At 36.1% G+C, this 18082-nt stretch overlaps 1 protein-coding gene across 11 annotated transcripts in view; it reads left to right on the top strand.

The window, feature by feature from the left end:
- The window catches only part of PPP1R12A (protein phosphatase 1 regulatory subunit 12A), a 124236-nt gene that overhangs the window by 103604 nt on the left and 2550 nt on the right, over positions 1 to 18082 (top strand). For 5 of the 11 annotated variants that reach the window (XM_027454321.3, XM_027454343.3, XM_027454361.3 and 2 more), the window contains 6 exons: positions 4826 to 4842; positions 5467 to 5608; positions 6296 to 6400; positions 7318 to 7365; positions 11762 to 11812; positions 13470 to 13631. In XM_027454321.3, the coding sequence (XP_027310122.1) occupies positions 4826 to 4842; positions 5467 to 5608; positions 6296 to 6400; positions 7318 to 7365; positions 11762 to 11812; positions 13470 to 13604 (498 nt within the window). In that variant the 3' untranslated portion in view covers positions 13605 to 13631. Of the gene's footprint in view, positions 1 to 4825; positions 4843 to 5466; positions 5609 to 6295; positions 6401 to 7317; positions 7366 to 10655; positions 10687 to 11761; positions 11813 to 13469; positions 13632 to 18082 lie in introns of those variants that run through there. The other 6 variants (XM_027454371.3, XM_027454368.3, XM_027454332.3 and 3 more) reach the window with 3 other exon arrangements.

Raw genomic sequence — 18082 nt, 5'->3', positions numbered from 1 at the left:
GATTATTTGGCTATAAATCCTTTTCATTTTTGAGAGAAGGAAAGAGATGGAATAAATTCAAATTATAAAGGGAGACTAACATTCAGAAAATATTTATGCTTTTTAAATTGTACTGAATATTTGATGCACTACTCAGAAAACAGAAGTCTTTGGAAAGACTGAAATTCTCTGTTACTCCCTTATGTGGTGCTGCTGTTGGTTTTTTTACTTGTTGAAGCTACAAGCCAGAAGTAGAAGATGGTAACTATAAACTCTGAAGAGCTTTGGCGGTAACTCAGGAATTTAGAGGAGGTCAAAAACAAGCCTTGCACATGCTACAAAGAAAACTAAAGGGCCTTAGACAAAATAATTTCTAGCCTGAAATCTTTAAGGAACTTGACAAATGCTTATGCTTTTCATTTCTGTGGTCTTTGAAAGAACTGTCTTACAAGATTTCAGTTTGTGCTTTCTTGTTCCCTATACAGAACTACCTTTTGACATCTCAGTTGATCATTAAAGGAGAACAAAAAGGAGAACTATTAAAATGAAGTCAAATTTTGCTAGCACTATGACAGTTGGAGGCTGCTGTAATGAAATTTTGTTTAGGCTAAGAGATGAAAAATTCTTTGCAAAACAAATGACATGTTACTTACAGGAAATTGTTGTTCCTCTAAGAAGGATAATCTTACGTTGTAGGAAGGCAGTTCAAATATAAGCAAGTCTGCAGATCATTTTGGCAGCTGAGGGATTTTATATAACAAACTGTTCCAGTGAAGCCTCTTTTTCAGTTACATTTTTGCTTTTATAATCCAACACTCATCTCATGGATTTCATTCTGAAATTGAGACTGTGAAGAAATAACTTGTTTTTGTAGACAGATACATTTTACCAGTGTAGCATTCTTGGGAAATGGAGAACGTTACTTGCACCAACTTGTTCTAACTTTTGGTTTCTAGGAACGGTTATGTCTGAACTCTGGGGTAAGAAAGAGATAGGAATTAGGAACCATGCTGTTGGTAGCCAGTGTGCCAGAAATAGGTATAGACCTTTTACGTGTGGGTAAATCTGACCTGAATTTAGTGAATAGGGAACAACAGAAAGTAAAGGATTGCTCAGTCTTAACCAATATAGGCATTTGTTATGTCACTGAAGAAGAACTATTTTTGAAAAGCACAACAAATTTCCAGGAAGGTGAAAAAACAATTTTACCAGAACATAGTTCAGTAATAAATTTCCATAAAGCACAGCTTTGAACGTACATACCAAAGTGATCTGTGGAACAGCTCACATTATTGTCAAACATGCCTAAACAGCTCTCTTTCTTGGCTGGCTTGAAGGGGAAGATGTGTTTAGATTACTGATTTAAGTTCTGTTGATGTAGTCTTCAGGAATTAGTATGATCTCTTCCTTTTTGATAATTAGATTTTACTTTGAGTTGAACTTCATCTGTGGATTAAGATTCGCAAGATTTCTTTGCTTTTTGAAGTTATTTGGGCTAGCTATTTGTCCTTAAGCAAAAATAGCTCAAATATGAATATTGAAATCTGATTTATTATTAGTGGAATGCTGACCAGACAGTCAAAAAGACTTAAGGTATAACAGAGTTGCCAAGTCTTGTGATGATGTGGAAAGTGGTGTTTGCTGTGCTTTTTAAAATTTTATTCCTCTTACTGCTGCTTTTTTCTCAGTGAGCCACCTTGCCATTCCTTTCCATTCTAGCCATCTTTTGTTCATGGAAGTATGTCTTCTGTTACTGGAAATGGTGCCCCCGTGGCACAATAAGAGATAATGAATGAAAAAGAAGCCAGTAACTTCTAGGAGATGAGGAAATTTGGAGTAGAAGTCAAGCACACGAAATCAAGGGTATTTGACAGTTAAGCTTTTCGTGGTATGAATATTTGCAGGGGAAAGAATATGGAATATGTGTGGTGAAGGAGAAATAGCTTGTACTTGGGCAGGAGATGAGAATGGGAACATGATCTGTTAGAGAAGTGATCTGCTTAGAAGTGGGCAAAAGACAGATATCAATTGACAGTGATACAAATTGTATAACCTCTATTATCAGTTTGTCCTGTTTTCATTAGCATTGAAGCTTGGAGTGCACTTGAACTACACTCAGAAAGACACCTATAGAAGTGTGGGGGCAGCATAAAAAAAAACAAACAAAAAAAAAACACACATTAAAACAGCAAAACTAAAATCTCCCCTGAGATGGTGTATTTAAAAATAATTACGAATTTAAATAGTTACTACAACAGTGGTTAGTTTATAATTAAATTAACTGAAATTTTATTTAATATGGAATCAGATATGTGACTTCTGAAGGTTGAAAGATAGCAATATTAGAATAATGAATGTCATTAGCGCTTCTACTTCTGTGGGAATAAACATGAGAAACTGGCATTACTAGCACTGGTTATACATTGTACTCAGACCTTGTTTCTTAGTTTCACGGCTGTGGCAGTTTTATACAAGTACTGATTCACCCAGTGTAGACAATTTGTAAAATTAATATTTTATTTCCATTACTAGAAATTACCCTAACCTCACCAAAATGTGACGTGTATGTTTGGAAGCCCAGTGTACATTTTCAAATACAGTGTGTTTGAGGGGAAGGACCCTCTTATGGTCTGTATAAACTGGTAGCTTAGGGTTAGTGTCAAGTCAGCTGGTGTAGATGAGGATACATACGCTTTCGTTTTTCCTTACGCCTTGGGTGCTGCTTTATGTAACTTCAGCTGTCACAGTCTCACAGTCTGCTCAGTTCTGTGAATGTATTAAGAGCACCCGTCTCATGTAATTTGGATGTGCAGAGATATATAGCAGTGTTGGTCTTACTTGTCTTCAAACCAACTTTATGCACAATCCATAGACTTAGAGTTACAATTAAAAGAACAAAAAAAGTAAAAAATTAAACTGTGAAAAGTTGTGAATGAACTAAGAGAAATCAAAGGGGAAAATGAAATAAATAAATAAAACACCACTCCCCAAAAAAACATATTTTGTGACAAGTGAGGGAAAGAACAGGCACGTGCTTGAGAAACGTGCTCCTCTCCTCATGAGCTCTGGGGGCTGGATGCTGCTTGAAGCCCAGCAGCAGGGCTTCACAGCTTTCAGGAAATGCAAACTGCTGACGTACACTTTCCTGATGATCACGGAGTCCTGGCCCTGCTGCTCAGTTTCCAGATCTCAGCTGGGAGAATGAGAATGGGCTGGGTCGTTGCTTCCCTGTCTCCAGGACTGTCTTATGTCACTCACTCCTGTGGTCTTCCTCTGCAGAGCTGGAAAGTTCTGTTTGCAAAATGTTCCCTGTGTGACTTAATAACTTGCTTTTCCATTTGGGAAGCTGTACAGCAGCAGGTTAATGGAGATCCATGAGGCTTTCACATTCCCATGACACCATGGGGAGCCCACTAGAAGCAAGGAAAAACAGCTTTTAGAACCCTCTTTGTTAAGAAATAATGCAGGAGTGGTGTCATCACATTAGCTAAAGGGTAAAAGGCTTAGTGTTTTTGTTCATATGGTGTCCCTTCAAGGTAAAAAGAGAAAACATAAAGTATTTGTGGACAAAGGATCCTCTGTTTTGTTAAGGTGAGAAGGAAGGAGTAAGCAGTGGGAAAAAGGTTTCTGTAGGTCATCAATTATGGAGTGATATTCGGTAATCTCATATGGATCTTAATCTGTAGATATGCAACATATGATTCATACTTAGGTGGAAGTTAAAAATGTTGTGGCCAGTAGCTTAAAAACTAACCAGGCGTAGCTATGTGACACCTAACTGCAATGATTTCTACAAAAATCTCCTAAGTTTTCAGCATTATTCATGCCCTTACAGAAAATAACAATATTTTGATAGGAGTTGTTAGTCTGTTGCTCATACTTTTGATAAACCATGTGTAGTAAATCCACTTCAAGGTGTCAAAGGGGAAATTGAGTGTGTTATGGAGAATGTGACTATTTTCCTCAATGTAGGATAAAAAAAAAAAAAAAAAAAACCTCCACTCCACTACCCCCAAAAAACAAGCACAGGAGAAAGCTCCAGCCACTGCCAGGTGAACATCATTGGATGATATCCAGGGGAATATACAGTGGAGTTTCTTGAGTGAAATGTCTTCACTCAAGATTATTATAAAAATCAGAATAAATGATGAATATGTATTGACCACCCAGAGGGGAAAAAGGCTTATGTGAGTGATGTAATGCTTCGAGGACACTCCCTCAGGCTTAAGTCATCACTTTTAATTAAATTTCACTCATCAAGTAAAGTGAATGTACTATCTGCCTGTGGATGCACCTGTAATGAATGAATTAATTAATATAAAAAATGAAATTACATAATTTAGATCTAGTCTAGTAAGTGCTTCCTTATGTAGTTGGTATAGCAGCTAGTTTCCCATTGACGTATGTTGACGCAATGATCTTCTAGCTTATTTTACATTATTATTGTAAGCTGAAGTCATTATTATGTTGACCTTTCAAAAACATTATTGCTACTGTTACAGAAGAAGAAGAGGAATAGGGAAGTCAGAGAACAGGGTCCCCCAGCTGGGGGTCAAGTTGCAGAATGCACCAACTGCTGAACTGATTGTTACGTTAAGGACAGTCCAAAATTTTAAAGTGTAATGCTAATGTCCTTGTAAACCACATTTTGGCAAACACATCTCCAGCACATGCTTCTCTTCTGTTCCAGACAACAACATTGCAACTTGACAATCCTACTGGATAGCATGTGCGCTGTAACATAATTGTTGAGTTATGCTTGTTTACAGATTGTTATATATTTTATTTAAATAAATTACTAATTTGATCTCTTCTTTTTCTCTCGTTTTACTCTTCCCAACCTCAGAGTGATAGCCTTTCAAGGTATGTGTGATTTAAGTAAATTAATTTAATTTTTTTACACTTTTTAGTCACATATTCTCATTTAAATTTGTTTATGTACAAATTCAGCTTTACCTCAGTATTGAGTTGGGTTGAACTTCAAAAGGCATTAGTCGCACTTAAAATTTACATTTACATTTAAAGTAGTACTGCAATTAAAGTAATCCGTGCCAGAAGTTGGACTCAGACGTCCCTGTGGGTCCCTTCCTCAGTATTCTATGATACATTTTTAAGAATAGGTCTTCAAAAATAAAGAAGTAAAATATCTAAACCAGCATAAAATCCTTTAAAACATTTAAATATTTACCTGAATTAAATATTTTAATTTAATTTTTAAAATTTCTCAGCATAAAAGGTAGGTATTTACTTGGCATGGTGGGCAGTTTTAAAACATTTTCACTCAGAGAATCTTGAAGTATACTGAAGAATATGGAGGGAATGTCAAAGTTTAATTTGTATTAAATTAGTATGCAGCAGCTTACCTAAAATATGTTATTGCAAGTGGTTGTGTTCAGTTGGGTAATGGTGCACTCACAGTGTCTGATACAGTGAGTAGTCTCAGTTTGAGTACAAAAGCAAAGAAAAATAAGAACTTTTCTTTTACAGATATGATACAGGATCACTCAGCGTGTCTTCCGGTGATCGTTATGATTCAGCACAGGGGCGATCTGGGTCACAAAGTTACCTTGAAGATCGAAAACCTTACTGCAGTAGACTAGAAAAAGAAGATAGCACTGATTTTAAGAAGGTATCTGGTCCAGTGATTTTGGTGTGAAAGTAATGTTTGACTAATGTTTTTCATGTTTTTTTCATAAATTGGAAATAATCTAACGTTATTTCACAAATGCTGCTTAGAGCAACTCAGTTTAATGGAGGAGCAGAGGAACCATTGCAGTGGGGGAATGCATACATTACAGAACAGTTTATGGCTTTTGCACTGAAAAAAAGTTCTAAGGAGTTCGAAGTGCAAAAGTTCAAATGCAAAGGAGAAAACCTAAGGAGCCAAAATGTATATTTTTATGACAAATGCTATCAGATTGTTTTTGTAGTTGTTTGTATTATTAAAACTGCTTTATACATGCATGAAATCCTATATTTGATCTTAGGTAGCTTATAAACATATAATACAGAAATTTATTTAGATCTTGTTTCAAAATAGAGGAGGAGTTTGTTAAGAAAAAAAAGGTTTACCATAGTGTCTAATCTGTGATATATGGAAGGTAAGTTGTGTGCTCCCTGTGCAAAGTTGCTTTTCTCTATAAATGTCTGGTAGCAGTTCTTTATAGTCGCTAATTCTAAGTATTTTTAAACTCTGTAACTGATTTTTACTTCTCAGACTATTAATGTATTTCTTCATTTTACATGCAACTCAGACACAGGTTTTAAAATGTTCAGCTAATGTCACGATTCTTATTAAATGAATATTTTTTCTTAGCTTTATGAACAGATTCTAGCTGAAAACGAAAAGCTGAAAGCACAGTTACATGATACCAACATGGAACTTACAGATCTTAAACTACAGTTGGAGAAGACCACTCAGGTTTGTATAAAACAAAAGGCCCGTACTTTGCTGACAAGTAGATAGCAAACTAGAAGCACCCCAGTATATGGGTTGCTATTTACTAGGCATCAGCTTTGTTTCTTATTCAAAGATGGGAGTGAAGAAGAGTACCTCTCTGTTTCTAAAGAAAAAAGAGCACAGGATTCTGGTCCTCAGCTGTGAACAAAATGTGTGAGACCATCTCCTGCTTATTTAAGTACTGGTGGTTCTTGCCAACATGTATGTGGAACTTCTTTGCAGGGTAGGGATAAACGCTTTCTACACTGTTAAGCCTATGTTCAAACTGTCAGTCTGATTTGATTAATTAATTCATAAACCTGCTGGCAGATTGGCATAACCTGCCAGTTCTTCCTGGCTGGTTAGATAGCCTTATCTTAGAACTGGAGAGCAAATAGTGCACTTCACTTACAGGTAACTGCTCTCAGATAACAGTGCTGCATACAATAATATTATATATGTACACAAAATTGAAATTCTTCTTAAATTGTTGTAGAAAGAACGTTCCCCTTTCTCAGATCACATTTGCCACAATTTACCTGTGTATGTACTTCACTGTCTTCCATATGCAACCTGTAAATATCAGTACAGTGCATTTAAAAAGATATTTGTTTTGTAAAGCTTTTAGATAGATATACTATATTGCTCCTATTTGCCAAAGGCTACGTAAGATTAAATTACTTAGGGATGGTCACAGAGGAAGTCCGTGATAACTCCAGCTCATTCTTTTTTATTTCAGTGTTACTTCCCTGAACATATTTTAAAGTGCTTTTGAAGACATATTTTGGACAATATACAGTAGTAGTTGCCCTTAGCTGAAATGCCTTTTGTATTACTTTCCTTCAGTTTTACATTGTTTGAGAACAAGTACCAATGTCTCTATTAATTCTGTGTTTCAGAGACAAGAAAGATTTGCTGACAGATCACTCTTGGAAATGGAGAAAAGGGTGAGTTTCTGCCAAATATCTATTGAGTAGTCCAATGCAGGCTTTGTTTGAGTTTGTTTTGCAACCCCTGGCTTCGATGTATTTTAGCGGGATAACCTTTCTTACAACTTTCATTTTTTAGAAGATTTGGGGATTTTAGGTTTCAAAGTGGCAATGAATGTGAGATACTGTGAGATGGAATTACTCTTAAGAAATGCCTTCAGGTTGTCTGTTGGTTAGTGATAACCAAGTTCTAAACCTCACTGCCCTCCAGGATTCTGCTGCTTGTTCCATCTCATCCAAAACAATGTTGGCTCTCCAGAGAGTTAAGCAGATTCGGAACGTCTCATCTTTTAATGCATTTCCAACGTTCAGAGACTTTAATTTCCTCAGAGCTTTCTGGAGGCATGTGTGTCATGTTACCAATTATTATTGGTAATGAAGTAGCTGTTTCTACCCCACAGACATCAGACCTCAAACCTGCTAATGATGTAAAATTAAGCATAGTCTGTCTCTTTCCTTGTACTGTAACTTTTCCAGAGGGAAAATGACACTGTATTGGGGCGGAGTGGAGGCAAATGAATGAGCAGCGTGGGAAAAAGGGCATTAGGGTGAGAGACAGTCCTAAATTGACAGGGAAAAGAGATATGTAATAAATCCACATGTGAGATAGACTGCAGGAATTATTTCAGAAGTTGTGCCCATGATAATTTTAAGCTGTAGTTTCATGTTAGCTTAAAGCCCATCCCAAGTTTTGCAGAAACTTAAAGAAAACTCAGTTTCTTCTGTTGTGGTCCTGGCTTCTTTTATGTCCCTGGTTACATGTACCTTTCTCCTCCCCTAACCCTGGAGTGACGCATTGGATACTTCAGTGGGAAGAAAACTAAATGGAATTTGACAGTAATATGCGATATGGTATATATTTATTTATCCCTAGTAAACTTCACATTTATTAGCCTTATATGTTTATTTTCCAGTATTTGTGGTTTAGAAAACACATTTCAGTTCTGCAAACCTATCTGGTAAATAAACAAACCCTTGCTTGATTTTACAAGAGGACATAGAGATGCAGAAATGCTCTCAGGCACTTCCTGAAGTTCTATTATTTTTATCTTAATAATCTCGCCAGATAATTGCAGTGGCCTTTTAGTGCCTATTTCTTCTTGTTTTTGTGACATCCTGCTGTAGGCAGTGATTTCATCAGCAGAAAAGTTTCATTAGCAACTTTAATTGGTTTCTTGCTTCCTATCATGGCCACACAAGTGGACATTTAATTATTTCATAGATTTAGCTGTATGCATTACTATGCAGGTTTTATACTGCAGAATATTCTGTAGTGTACATCTTGACATCATTTCAGTTCTAAATTACTGTGCTACTTTTTCCCCAAAATAGGCCATTGCATCAATTGGCTATCATTAGGAATTCTTGCACCTTTTTCTTATAAAGACACTTATTCCAATAGCAGAAATGTCTTTCTGAAATGTTACTCATTCTGAAGTTATTAATACCAAAGCTAGCAGGTAAAAAGATAAAATAGTGACAATGCTGCCTGGCTGAAACATGGTTTACACAAATTTTAGGGTATGTTCCGTGTATTCTTATAATTTTTGATCTACCTCTTTTCAGACAAGAATTTAAAATGGGAATTTAATTGTGGGTGTATTTTCCTCGTTAGAATCTGGAGCTGGTTTCACTTTGAAAGTGACTGAAGTGAGATTCTCAGCTGCTACTTACCAATAGCTGATCTCTAGAAATAAGCTGACTAAATTCAGTTCAGATGGCGGGTCTTTAAGAATAATTGTAAAAACATCTATCTATGTGTGAAGTAACCACATAAATGTAAAAGGTAAAAACAAACTATAGAGCTTTTCTACATACACTTTTCCAAGGATAAGACTACAAGACTACAGTAAAATGAAATACCGAATTAAAGATGTTCATATAAGTACATAGAGAAAAAGGGAGGACAAAAGTAAAAAAAAAAAAAAAAAAAAAAAAAAAAACTGAAGACATCTTTGAACTATGATATTTTCCAGTTGAAGCATACCTGCTCAGTAAGGAAGATAGGAACATTTATTAAACCTAGAATTTCACTGTGACAAAATTCAGAAAATACAGATTTTTAATTTTATTTGAACTTAGCCTTAATTGGTTTCCATGATGTGATTTGATGATGCTTTGTCAACACTTTTAATTTGAGGACTAGAAATAAGTACATAGGCAAAAATACAGTTTTTGTCACTCTGAAAACTATGTTAAAAGCTCTTTGCAGAATTTCATGACATGGTCATATGCAACTCACACTGCAAGATTTCAGTATGGATCTGAATTGGAGATATGTTTAACCCATTTCTCCTAAATCTGGAATTCATCACCTGTGAATTTGTTTTGGGGAGAGCTTATTTTTTTATATTACTGAATAAACAAATATCTGGGTTTACTTAATTTTATAACTCTGGGGTCAGTTTTTCACCTGTGTATATCCATGTACCTCAATCTCACTGCACCAAGACTGTGGTTTCTGGTTGCTTCAAAACACACAAATGAGCTGTTGTCTTTTATAAAATGAGAAACTGGCTTGTGCTTTTTTTTCATATTGAGAACTACAAATGCTCTTGGTGTACATTAAAGAAATGGTGACATATATCACAAGATTTTACACTGCATAGGCATTTGAAAGCCTTAATCTTTGAGTCCAGGGACTAACCAGATAATACTGGCAAATTTTCCTACTGAAACTCTGATGTGTTCTTTTGTTGGCATTTCTTTAGCCACTTCCTAGCAGAGTAAAAAGGAAAAACAGGAAACATAGCTTCATCTAAGTAGAACTATATATTTTTGCAACAAATCATATATCTAGGCCAGTCCATTTAAATGTTTCCTTTGTATTATGTGAAGTATGCAAAGTTGATGAAATAAGGATTTTACTTAACTGTTTTTTATTGCTAATAGTTATTCTTAAACAACCTCAACACGTTAGGTAAGCAAATGCATCAAAAGGACGAATGGTTTTTAGTCCTACAAAACCAGTAGGTAACTAATAATGTTCTAAGTAATGTAAGATGGTGTGGGTTTTTTGTTAGTCACTTGCTTACTGCAGTTAACTCACTGGTACTTACTATGCCATTACTATCAGTTCTTATCCTTATAGGAAAATTAGTAACTTGAAGTAGTTAAGTACATTAAGTACTAACAACTGCAGTACTCTGTTACTTTGGTAAACTTTTAAAGTTGTATTCTAAAATGGGAAAATGTTGGGGAATAACTGCACTATGATTAAACTAAATTAAATGATTTGTATCTGAAAGGTGACCGGCAAGAGTCAGTATCTACTGGGCGGTATGATCTAACCGAAGTTTTACACACCTCAGTCAATGCTGCTTGCTGTTTGCATAACACCATTGTATGCAGATGCATATGTACACTTTGCAATAATCTGTTGCTTTTGCCTTTCACACTTTGGAAAGATCTGAATGTAGAATAGTGAATAACCGCAGCTGCTTTTACATGAGACACACCGCATTGTCTGACACAGGAAAGCAAGCAAGCAAGCTATAAACCCCTGAAGTCTACTGCATTAGCTGTTGATCTGTCAGATGCGTTGAAAATGAGGTTTAAACAAAACAATATCAACTAGAAATATGGTAGTGTGTCTGCACTGCAGACTGCAGCATAGTTTAGAAAACCCTAAGCTAACTTTCAAGTAGCTTGGGTACTCTGATCAGTGTTATCAAAACAACCTGAAGTTCTTGACAAAGGCTAATTCCTCCTGCTTCTCAGGTAAAAAGGAAAAAAAATAAAAAATAAATAAATCCTACCAACTGTACTATACTAGAAACGCAGAAAATATTCAGGAAACATTTACTCAGGAAGCAGGTAGTCTTACGTGGCTAGATTTCTTGGTACTCAGCTGAACTCACATAACGTAAGTTTGGGTTGCATCTACACTACGTTGCAGTTTATGGTGTGGACAGATCCCACTGAGCTGAGGCAGATTTTTCAGCTACGTTTGCTTGTCTATGAAAGCTTATGCTTTTGTGCTTGTTTCTTTTAATATTCTTGTTTGTTTCTGATCATTTTCTGCATTTCTTGTATATTAAGCTTTTACGGAAACCCAGCTTATGAAAAATAATTCCAAACGGTGCTTATAAACTGTCTAAGTTTTTGTAAAGGAAGGGGTATATTACAAAATAGGACTTGATGTAAATTTTTATATCTCTTCCTCCTAAGTTATTGAAATTGAATATTGAAATATTTTCTATATATCACTGCCATCACAAGTTTCCTGTCTACACTATGCTTCTGGTTGTATGATCTTTGAAACTTGAAGTATTTCACAGTTTTCACAATATTTACAATCATTAATTAAAAAAGAATGTTATTGCTCAGTATTAACAGATATTTTCTGATTTAGGAAAGAAGAGCTCTAGAAAGAAGGATATCTGAAATGGAAGAGGAACTGAAAGTAAGTATTGTTAAACTGTTGTTAACACAGTGTATGATTATGTCATTGGCATTAAACAACACTTAGTCTAGCAATATTACTGCTCTCTATAATTTCATTAGAAAATAAACTATGCCCACATCTCAAAGTCATTTGTTTCATTTAGTTTGTAGTGAAGCTGTTTTCCTGGCATAAGCAGTCATACATGTATGACTTACTTCCTAGGAAGGTGCCGAGGGTTACAGTTCTATAACATATTGGCTGACAAGAAGCATTCAGAGATGTTTGCAGTGAAACACGTTTTGATCTAATCAAGACAGAATTGCCATCTATGTTTTTGATACAAAACTCTTATATTTTAATAATTTAAAAACAATGGTATCATATAATTCCATAGATTAAGCATAGATAGTTCCATAGGTAAAGCATTAAATGTTGCTTTGCTCAAAAAGCTTTATCTCATTAATTTATGTATTAGGCAGCACGTTATCAATATCAAAAGAAAAACTTTCATTTGTATAGAATGAGTAATGATTTTTTAGTTAACAAAAAGCAGCAGATTTAGATTTCAGATGTTGACAGCTAAGTCCCATTTACCACATACACCGAATAATAAAAGTTTTGGTATGATTCTTCTCATTCCCTGGTTTATCAACATTAAGTTCTTTGATATAATTAAGAAGACAGAGAAATCCTGCAGGTTCACTTTGGATATAATATTGGACAGAGCCAACCAAACTGATAAAATTAAACTGTAACTAGACAACCAGTGGACCATGATGAAATAGAAAACATTTTTGTACCCCATAATTTTAAAGCAGTACCACTGTTTTGACATCTGATAGCTGTCAGTGATTAATAAGTTTCCTTTAAAGCTCATTTTTGAGCTCCCTCTGGTGCTTGAAAACTGCATTAACTTCCAAATCCTTTTCATTAAAATACTTGCAGTAAGGTTTGTTGATACAGTTGAGACTGACCAGCAGTGGTAAACAGAAGGCAACCACAATGTCTGTAGCTCCCTTGGATTCAAGCCAAGGTAGTTTTCCTGTAAGGAGGGGAACACAGTGTCTGAGTTTCCGTGAGGGGAGAGGTCTTTAGAAGTGAAATATGTAGAAAGCTAATTGTGGCATAAGAAAATAATTATTTCTAAAAGTAGAAGACAGGATATGTGTTTCTGTCACCAACCTGTAAATTTCTGTTAGGGATGGTTGGCCTTTTTCAAAAGCTTACATCTTGCCTTTGTCAAAAGCTTACTTTCAATATGCAATATGTGAAGGTTTTGAATTAAAGATTAATACTCTTCCTGACATTTGCTGCACTCTCATGCACAAGTATAGGTTAAACGTATCATTATTTACTGACTTCTGAATAGGAGATTTAGTTTGTGCAATTGGGATGTTAAGTAAAGAATTCCAGGAATAACTCTCATTGTTAATGTATTCTGAACTGTTTTGGAAAGCTGTGGCTAATCACTGCTGGTTCTTAGATTGCTTTTCAGGAATGTGCCACTTGCTTGGTACTTTATTTTCAAAACAATTTATCTACTTTAAACAAGACTGTCTCTTCTAAGTTTTCTTTCAATTCTGTTCATCTCTAGTTCTTTTCAACATAATATATGTGTTTTTGTTTTTGTTTTGTTTTTTTTCCATTTTCACTCCTATTTCTTTGATTCCTGCAGAACCTGCAACAAATAAAGCAGATTCAGTCTTTGAAACACATAAATGAGCGACTGGTGACTGAGAATAGGGCCTTGACCCGTGTGATTGCCAAACTGTCAGGGTCCTGTAGGCAACTGCGTTCTGTGGACTTGTAATTCCTTCCTTCTCCTTTGTGTAGCCAGGCAGGTGTTGACAATAAGTTTGTGCTTGAGCAGAGTTTTACTATTAACACTTGTGTGTTCAAAACTGACTTACTGCTCGGTTATGGAAGTGTGGCTAAAGCATGGTGTCCAGTGTATCGAATAGAGATGTCATAGATACGTTGTTATGGTGTGGTATTGCCAATACTAGCACTGAAGCTTGTCGTTTTTCACTTGAAGCTAAGTTGGCAAGGATTTTGAGAGACCTTTCACATGTTAAAACCCTGGCAACAATTTGAAAGGAGTTGAGTTCACACTAGGATAAACCAAAGTCACTTCCCTGTTTTGATGTTTGAGTAAATGCTCAAATTGATAGATTTGCCTTTGGTTTTCCAATAAATTGAAATTAAGAAGTGACCTTTTCTTACTGCAGTAAAATTAAAATGCAAAGAACTGATACAAATCTGGTCAGAACTAAAGAAAGTTTGAGAAACAGTTGCAGTACTGTGCATTTCTGAACACTTGCATTAACAACTTAGTTTCTTAAATTTATCTGATGTAGTGTTTAGAGGGGACCAAAGGTGTTGTCTGTTAGAACATATCAGACTTTCAAGTCAATTGATATTTTCTATACTAACTTGCTGTGAAGTTCTGGACAATCCGTATTTTTATCCAGACTAAGCTTAAAATACCCAATTTTAGCACTAAGTCAAAGGTTACTGAGTTATGTTGCTGTGTATGTAGGCATTCCAGTCGTGGACCAAAATCTTATCATGCAAGGACGACACAAACACAGACACAAAAATACCCCGCCTAGACTGTCAGATTGACCAAATCTATTGGCCTTTCTTCCACCTCTTACATAACAACTGCATGGGGTGGACGTTTCAGTGAGCTTTTAAGATCTGTTGATGAAAATAAAATATTTTTTTATTCTGCACGGTGGCTCATGCTAACCTGCTTCCTTTTGCTTACCCCCCTTCTCTCTTAGAAGCAAGGAGATGAGCATACACTTTTTTTCATTCTGCTCAGAGTCAGATCTCAGGTTTTCCCCACTAAGAGGTATGAAATAAATAGCAAGTTTATCCTTTGGCTTTATGTCTTCCTGAAGTTCACCTAACAATAGGATGCAGATAGAAAGGTTGTTCTTGGTCCAGGCCCTGCATTCCTGAGCATTCCCTTGTGTTAACCCTTGCTGAGTGAATCAAGTCCACTCAATGACCTGGCTGAAAAGAAATCCCTTTATCAGTTTTATGACTTGATCCATCTCACCCCAGCGTGGCTGTGTTGCTCAAGCTAACACACAGAAAGCAGCAGGAGCATATTGCTGCAGGAGAAGGGAGAGCTGTTCCTTTGGGGCAGCTTGTCTTACAACAGCTTCAGCTAAGCATGGGTTTCCAACACAACCGAGCTTAACCTAGTGACTGCTGTCCTCAGCCACACATCCATACCATCTTCTTTTTTTCGTACTGGCATTCCTTTAACTATGTTAAGCCATTTCAGGATGTTAAGCTATTTGGCATTCCTTTTTGTAGGGGAATTTTTCAAAGGCAGATCATTGTGGAGCTTGAGGATCTGGGCTAGCAAAAGACAAGCAATGGAAATGTAGCAGCGAGGCTTTACATTACAATTGGAGCTTAACCACAGCAGTGTGCCTGATTAATCTGAACAGGTACCTTAACAGCTCGTGAGCTTTCTCTAATACTAATTTACAAAGCTGTTTTATAGGTACAGACTCTTAAATCCTCCAGCAAACACAGTCATTACTACTGAGTTGGCTCCATAGATCAGGTGATTATTGAAAAATTATTTGATCAGCTACAGTACCGCGAAGTTAGTATCTAGTTATATAATAAAGATAGGCAAAAGTAATATAATAATTAGTATTATAAAGTAGTATTATAATTATTTTGAGTATTATTATGTATAATACTTATAAGTAATATAATACAATACAGATAGTGCACTTGTAATCTTATTCAAGAATCTCATCAAGGCAAGCTACTCAATTTAGTGAAAAGCAAATTTGAATTACAAAGTATGTGATTGTAATTTTAGTGAATTTCATGAAAAGCTTTTTCTTCTGCCTCTGCACATGAAAGGCATGTGGTACCACCTCACAAGAAGTCTGAGTACCATAGGAATGCACTGCTCCAAGAAAATTGCATAATGTCTTTGGCTGGGCTTAGTATGTGGATTTATATGTACAGGATTAGTATAGATGGGAAGTATAAGTATTTTATGTTACTTGAACTTATACTTTCTGATAAGTCTCCTATTACTTACAAATCCTTTTGTCTCCTGCCAGACTTCCTCTATTCTTCAGCAGACTCATAACAAGGGAGAAAATATTTTCTTAATATTTATTCTACCTATCAGTTTAATCAGGATTAAAATCTACAGAGATTTGCAGGCATGTAATGGTACTGGATTATGTTAAAGCTCTAAATTTGAACAGTGTTTTTTTTTGTTAAAATCGCTCACCAGAAAATATATCAATTTCTGTGTCTGCCTGTTTGTATTACGTATTATTGACTGTAGCTCCCTAGTCACTAAGTTGAAAGAGGACTGTGAAATAACTGGAGTTGCTTTGAGATTTCACTGGAAGGCATACAAGGTGACGCTTGTAGAAATACACAATTAACAAGAACAAAGTCAGACTCCTTTGCTTCCTTGTGCATAGCTAGATGAATGCTTTGTGGTTCCACCCAGGATCTTTGGTATGAAGTCTGTAACAGAATGAAAAGTAGGAAAGAAAGGTGTTGGTTGCTTTTACCAAACAAATGGTTATTTCATTGTTTGCATATACACATCAGAACAACCGTAGGCTTATCCTAATATTACAGGTGCATGCACAAATGCATGGTACACCTGCCTGTTACCTGCATATGACCAATAGCATACGTATCTCAACCCACAGTATGGTGGTTGGATGGAGTCTCCAGGTTGGTTCTTGCCCTCTTTTTCCTAATAGACCCTCTCCACTGTCAAGATAAGACACTGACCTGAGATCACAAAATCAAGGCGTCAGAATGAAAAATGTGCAAATCATTTGATCCCTCTATGTGTATATATTAGAATTGCCTTGGATAATAGAACAGCTTTTTGCTTTTTTCCTCTTGAAGGCACTATTTCACTGAGTCGATAGCAGCATTAATTTAACTGTCCAAACTCACAGAACACAAAATTATTTCCTCTTACTCTCAGGGTTTTTGCGTGTGTGTGTGATTTTTCGCATTGCACTGTGAGTTTTTCAAAAAGTAAATTAATGTCTCTTCATAGCATATACGTGATAAGAAGTGGTGATAATGGGCTATTTAACAGTGTAGAAAGCACAGATAACGTTTGAAAAATGGCAAATGATTACTCGTGTTGCTCAAGTTCAAACATGTTGACGTGGTTTTTGAAAGTAATCAGTGTTTTACAGCACTTTATGTTCAAAGCACAGCTTTCTCTTGACTGTAATGGAAGCTGTAGAATTAAAGTGCTTTGATTCCTTGTGAAGAGCTCGGTTTAGGTGATTTGCCCTAAGCCACTCCAGTGAGTAGATAGAGTAGGAATCCAGGTTAGCAAAATTATTCTGTGGAGACCATCGTTTTCCCTCGTATGTTATCCTATAATCTTCATTTCACATACTCTGGTATTTGCAGCTAAAGAAACTAAATATCCTATAGCCTCAGTTATCCCTAGTGCACCATCATGTTCCACTCTGTGAGTATCTGAGGAATCCTTTGGAGACGTGTAAAGGAAGCCTCTAGCGTAACACATGGTTAATTAACCCCACATTTTAAAACTTCACAGTTCCTTCTATTCCATAATAATGTCCTGAATATCACAGAGTCAAAGGTGTAATTTTGTTTGGATAAAACAAAAACAAAACTAGTGACAAGGAAATTTCATCATGAACAATTCTGTAGCCGTTGTTACATAGGTCATCAGTTGGACTTAGACCTCTTGTATGCTCTTGGACCTGAGGTTACTGAATAACCACACTGCAAGAATAGGCTGATAGCTCATGTGTGAATGTGCTGCTCGAAACCATACACATAATGCAGCTATGAGTTTTATAGGTGGCTTGTTATCAGTGTGTGAACAGAGATACTGAAAATTTCTGAAATTACCTCTAGCTTCTCTGACAAGTTATGTTCTACCAATACAAGCCTCTGTGCACTGACTTGTCCTCCTTTCCTGTCTGATCCTGTCCAACTCTCACCTCACTTGGCTTCTGCCTTCCAGCTTTTGTGCTTGTGTGTCACCCATCTCCTGTGGCAAACTTAACTTGCCATCTTCTAACTTGTGTGCCCGAGTATGCAGCCTGGTGTTTCAATATCTGATCTTGTGTGAGCCATGCTATTCAGGGATGTGATCTCAAATTATAGGATGTGCGCTTGAACACAAGTTTGGCAGTGATGGGAAGATAAAGGCAATGCGTTAATAAGCTGAATCACACTGTATCTGATCAGGATGAAATCATCCAAGAGCACAGTGGTAGA

The sequence above is a fragment of the Anas platyrhynchos genome, chromosome 1 (assembly GCF_047663525.1).
Source record: "Anas platyrhynchos isolate ZD024472 breed Pekin duck chromosome 1, IASCAAS_PekinDuck_T2T, whole genome shotgun sequence".
NCBI lineage: Eukaryota > Metazoa > Chordata > Aves > Anseriformes > Anatidae > Anas > Anas platyrhynchos.
Note: the sequence above shows the minus strand (reverse complement) of the source record. Positions and strands in the feature narration are given on the sequence as shown.